The sequence below is a fragment of the Octopus bimaculoides genome, chromosome 18 (assembly GCF_001194135.2).
Source record: "Octopus bimaculoides isolate UCB-OBI-ISO-001 chromosome 18, ASM119413v2, whole genome shotgun sequence".
In the NCBI taxonomy this organism is placed as follows: Eukaryota; Metazoa; Mollusca; class Cephalopoda; order Octopoda; family Octopodidae; genus Octopus; species Octopus bimaculoides.
In genome coordinates, this window is record NC_068998.1 from 3,633,852 (window position 1) to 3,639,803 (window position 5,952).

Below are 5,952 nucleotides of genomic sequence, written 5' to 3' on the forward strand. Positions count from 1 at the left end.
GTGTGTGTGTGTGTGTGTGTGTGTGTGTGTGTGTGTGCGTGTGTGTGTGTGTTCAAAATTAGCGTCGAGAATTACTCACGCAATCACACAAGCACACACATATACGCATATATACACGCATACACAGTGATGAAGAAAAAGAGGGCGAGAGAGATATGTATGTATGTGAAAAGCGTAAGAGAGTGGGAGAGAGGAAGAAGGAAAAAGAAAGAATGTAAGAAAGAAAGATGGAAAGAGGGAGAAAGAGAAAGAAATTGTGTGTGAGTGCGCGTGTGTGTATGTGTATGAGAGAGAGAGAGAGAGAGAGGGGAGAGAGTGAGTGACTGAGTGAGAGAGAGTGAGTGGGAGAGAGAGAAAACCAGACAGTGTGTGTCAAATTGTATTTATTTACAAAACTTTTTAAAAGCTGTGCCAAAAATTGCAAAACGTTTCACAAACAATAATTAAAATATAAAAGACATTTCAAGACACTTCAATTAAATATACAACATTTCCTTCTGTTATTTTTTAATAATCCAGTCGCTTTTTAAATTCAATTATATTTTTCTTTGTCAAATTTTATTAAAAACATATTCTATCAATTTTTGTAATTTTTAAAAGAAAGGTTTTTCTTTATAAATTATAATAAGTCTTGTCATCAACTATAGAAATAACATCTCTATATTATAAAAACAGACATCACACACACACACACTGTGACAAGCACAGTCGATGGACCTGCTAAATGGAACAACCAAATTTCACTCAAATCACACCTGTCTTCTTGTTCTTGAGAGCCATGAGAGCCACTGTCTGGTACTGCATCCGGGCATTTATTATTATCATCATCATCATCATCATCATCATCATCATCATCATCATCATCATCATCATTACTATTATTATTATTATTATTATTATTATTATTATTATTTATTTTTTTTTTTTTGCAGAAACAATGGAATTTCTTTCGTCTACTTCCTTCATAAAATGGTTAATTATTGGAAGTATTTTAACCCTTTCTAGCGCCGGTTACAGAGTCTGCGATGAGGAAAACATTCACCTGGATATTAACGAGATCACCAAACGGATTAATGGCAGCTCAGCTACAGCGTGTGTTTGGAAGGTGTCTGCGAATGAAGAATTTGGATTAAAAATATCAGCCGTGTTATCAGACGAAACTACATTTAACAACCACTCGTTCTCTTATACAGATGGTGTCGTATCCGTTCTCATTTATGATGAAAACCCTTTAAGTTCTTTCGGGTCTCGATTAATAAACCGTATCGATTTAAACGAAACCGATGTCACGAAATCATTCTTGACTAACAGGAGCGAAATTTGGATGAAAGTTATTCACACCAACAATTCTTTGGAAGATATTAGTAGACATTCTTTGTCGATAATTTATCAGGCTTTTTCTGCCAATCAATGTCGACTTCCGATTAATTTTACCATTGGTGGTGCAAGTAACGAAACCTTTTTTCTTGGGTCAGTTTTAAATGTTACTTGTGATAAAGGTTTTCCGTCAATGGAAGCTCTTATGTCTGTTGTTGTTTGCTTAAAGAACGAAGATGGAATTGCTGTATGGAATGACTCGTTTGCCGGTTGTTATCTGGAAACATCATCTAACACCAACAACAACACTTTGTTAACCAATTCTTCCGACTTGCAGCCTCAGTCACCGGTTACAAACGCAACAGAAACTAAAACCAGTCCAGCAGAAAACAGCAACAGTTCTTATTTAACCTGTAGTCAAATTTTCACCGATTTTTCAGCCAATATTTCGTTCAATATTTATCGATATAACACGTCTGTATGTAATTTCACTATCGATGTCCCCGAAGCTTCGTCTTTGGAAGTTACACTTCATGAAAACGATTTAATTTCTTTCGTTGAGATATCAGGGCATTTTCTCAAAGAATCTTTTAATTTGATAATCGATGATATTCCAAGAATATTAGAACTAAAAACCAATAAAGTTTCTATAATTTACCATATTTCGAATGAAAATAATAATAATACTAATAAAAATGACACATGGATGTTATTGAGTTATTTGAGTAAAGAGAAAGCTAAAATGTGTGACCCCGTCAACCCACCTAAACATGGTTATATGACCCTGACTGATAATTTCCCGGGGTCAGAGGTCATTTTTTTCTGTCCTGCGCATCACACTTTAATAGGTGACAGTAAGACACGGTGTGAAAAATCCGAAAACGAAACTTTTCACTGGACACATCCGACACCTTTATGTCGGTGCGGAAATTCTTTAAATGTCAGAGACTGGTCGTTTTCAACTGCCGAACTAAGTAATTTAACTGTCATTGGTGGAACGAACTGTTCTTGGAAACTAATGAACGAAGATGAAAGCCTTTATGAGATTTTAATCGAATTTAACGACATCTCTTACAAAAGTTTATCACTAACAATACAGGACTTGAACCAAACTCGGGAATATGCTTTTGACCATTCTGATTCTTCAGGTAGCTACAATTTCACCACATTGTCTCACATTGTTAATATTTATATCGATATCAGTGCCAACTTTCTCACGCAACGGGGAGACTTGGAGCTGTCATTACGTAGCATCGAACCTAGAAAAACCTGTGTCATTCCCTCAATAAACGATGGAACAGTTAGAGTGGATACTTTAACAGAAGGATCGATTATTGATTTTTCCTGTAATCCAGGTTATACGATTATTGGAGAATCAAAAGCTCTTTGTGCTTGGAATAATGTCTCAGGTTCTCTAGAATGGTCCTCTGCGATTCCTTCATGTATTCTTTACACTTGTTCAGAAGACAATAGAACAAAGAATTCGACATCTGGGATTATAATCAGTCCAAAATCTCTAAGTGGCACTATTAGCCAATACCAGAATTGTACATGGATTATCAATAATTCCATTCCTGGAACTCACACAAACCTCTCTCTTCTCTATTACCACTTCCCTGTTAATCCAGTCAAGCCAGTATTTCTACGCTTTTTCGAAGTTTATTCCAACGGTAGTGAAATTTTACTCAAAGACTTCTATAATAATACTTTGGAATCGGAAACGTTTATCAGTAATTCCGAACAGACCAAAGTGTATTATCGCGGACCGGTGCTTCCTGCTGTTGCGTACGAAGGATTCGAAGTTGTGTATTGGATGCAAAATACAAGCGAATCAAATCCAAAACCCGATGAAGAAATCAGCAATACCACCCTCGCCACCAACAGTACCATCGATGCCAATGCCACCGTCGCCACCACCAACGCCACCACCGATATCTTCGACATCACCACCGATGCCATTATCGACACAACTACCACCACCACTGCCTCCACCACTACCACCACCACTGCCACCCCCACCACCACTTCCACCACCACCACCACCACCACCACCACCACCACCACTTCTACTACCGTCACACCCACCACTAATAATACCACTACCATCGCTGCCAACGATACCATTCCCACATGGCCGCTCTATCCTACATCCTCGACTACAGGGAAACCAATAGTTACAGGAAGTTCACAGCGAAGACAACCAATCACGCCAGTAAGTTAATTATTCCCACATTCTTAATTAATGACTAACGCACTTAACGCATATCTATCTATTTATTTGTTTATTCACTCATTAAAAAAAATCTTGTTTCAGTCAGTAGACTGTGGCCATGCTGGAGCATCACCGCGAAGAATTTTACTCGAACGATACACACACACACATATATATATACGACGGGCTTCTTTCAGTTTCCTTTTACCAAACCCCCTTAGAAGGCATTGGCTAACCCGAGGTTATAGTAGAAGACACTTGGCCAAGGTGTCACGCAGGGGACTGAACATGGGACCATGTGGTTGGAAAGCAGGTTTCTTACCACGCAGCTCCTCCTATTTATCTTAGCTTTCTTTCAGCTTATTCCAGTCATTGGATGGCAGCCATGTTTAGACGCCGCCTTAACAAATTTAGTCGAATAACTTAAACCTATTCATCGGTTTTTACATTGATTTCTCTTGCTTCTAATTTACACTTATTTTCCTATTCCTTCCCACATTGCATTGCTCTTGTTTGACTCACAATCGTAAAGTCATGAGTTCGATTCGCGGCTTACACACACGCACGCGCACACACACACAATATATACGATGAAAGCTTGCATGTGTGTGTGTGTAGATTAGAAATATATTTATAAAAATCCTAATTTTTAAAGGAAATTCTCATGTATGTATTCTGCCCATATTGCTTACTTTGGGACTTTATATGCCCTAATATTAAACAATTTTCTATTGTCAATATACGATGGAAGCTTATAATTATATTAACATAAATTCTTATATTTTATTCCAGACTGTTCCAAGAAAAATTGATGTTTACGTCGGGAATGACACACTAGCTGGAACCAAACCACCCGTGCCTGCACCGAAGGTCGATGTCGGCGCCATCGTTATCGGAGTCACACTTCCTGTCCTCATTTTGATGGGGATAGGAATCGCTATTTACATTTGGTACAGGAAGAAATATCCAGTGAGAATGATTCTCGGTAAAGAATTCCAAAATTTCACCAATCCACTTTACGTAAAAAGCACGAATTCCGTCGAAATTAAGATAACATCTCATTCACCTCCAAGCCTTGTAGTCAAAAACCCGAATCCATCAATCGTTCCAGGACAAGACAATTTAGCATTCGACGATGAAACAGACAGCTCAAAAACTACAAGTGTCGGTGAAATTTCTGGAAATTCTCCTCAAGAAAATAAAGATTCTACAGATGTAACTGTATTGTCAAAAGACGATGCAGACGATAAATCTGTTGAGGAAATAGACTTTAATCCTGAAACCAATATTAATTCCATTTCAAACGACGATGACTCTGATATTGAAATAGTTTCTAAAGAGAGTTCGACCACTTCGGAACCGGCTCTAATTTCAATTTCCGAAGATCATGAACAAAATACAGAAGTTGTTCCTGAAAATGCAAGTTTGGACCCTAATATGGTCTTAGTTTCGTTATCTGATGACGAGATTGATAGAATGGGTGAGATGGAGGTCGTAGATTCAAACCCAACTCTTAATTTAGACAATCTTCTTGTATCGTTTACTGACGAACCAAACAATCAATAGCGTTTTTAGCTTTAGATATATTGACTGATTTGAAAGTTAATGTTGAAACAGGCTTTCAGTTTTGACATACAGGAACAACCAATAAATATATTTTTCACTAAAACCATTTTTTTCTAGTCTTTTATTTCAAACCGACAATTTTTTAACAGTCGACACCCTACCGTTTCTACGTCTAATATCCAAAAAATCTGAAAAGACGATCGTCTGTGACTGTCCGTCTTTCTTCAGTTTCCAATTTGAATGGTCATCTAATATTCATGAATTGTATTCTTGAATTATTTTATCTTTCACTCAATAACCAGGTGTGGGGGGGGGAATGATAAAAAAGGTAAAAGAAATATATACATGAATAATTTTAAAACAACAAATCTTTATTGAATGTAAATTAAAATGACAGATTGCAACTGGAAGATGCAGACGATATCATGATTTATTTAAATGTGTCTCTTCTGATATTTGTTTCTATGTAGTTTCTACTCTAGGCACAAGGCCCGAAATTTTTGGGGAGCAGGGCCAGTCGATTAGATCGACCACAGTGCGTAACCAGTACTTAATTTATCGACCCCTAAAGGATGAAAGGCAAAGTCGACCTCGGCGATATTTGAACACAGAACGTAAAGAAAGACGAAATACCGCTAAGTATTTCGCCCGGTGTGCTAACGTTTCTTATTTCTTTATTGCCCACTCGGGGCTAAACATAGACGGGACAAACAAGGACAGACAAAGGGATTAAGTCGATTACATCGACCCCAGTGTTTCACTGGTACTTAATTTATCGACCCCGAAAGGATGAAAGGCAAAGTCGACCTCGGCGGAATTTGAACTCAGAACGTAACGGCAGATGAAATGCTGCTAAG

At 37.7% G+C, this 5,952-nt stretch overlaps 2 protein-coding genes across 4 annotated transcripts in view; one reads left to right on the forward strand and one right to left on the reverse strand.

The window, feature by feature from the left end:
• LOC106880596 (CUB and sushi domain-containing protein 3) overlaps positions 1 to 5,198 on the forward strand; it is a 20,597-nt gene extending 15,399 nt beyond the window's left edge. For all 3 annotated transcript variants that reach the window (XM_014930605.2, XM_014930604.2, XM_014930606.2), the window contains exons 2-3: positions 933 to 3,529; positions 4,322 to 5,198. In XM_014930605.2, coding sequence (XP_014786091.1) covers positions 938 to 3,529; positions 4,322 to 5,095 — 3,366 coding nt within the window. In that variant the 5' untranslated portion in view covers positions 933 to 937 and the 3' untranslated portion in view covers positions 5,096 to 5,198. The remainder of the gene's footprint in view (positions 1 to 932; positions 3,530 to 4,321) is intronic.
• LOC106880593 (uncharacterized) overlaps positions 1 to 5,952 on the reverse strand; it is a 36,223-nt gene that overhangs the window by 24,378 nt on the left and 5,893 nt on the right. The window lies entirely within an intron of this gene.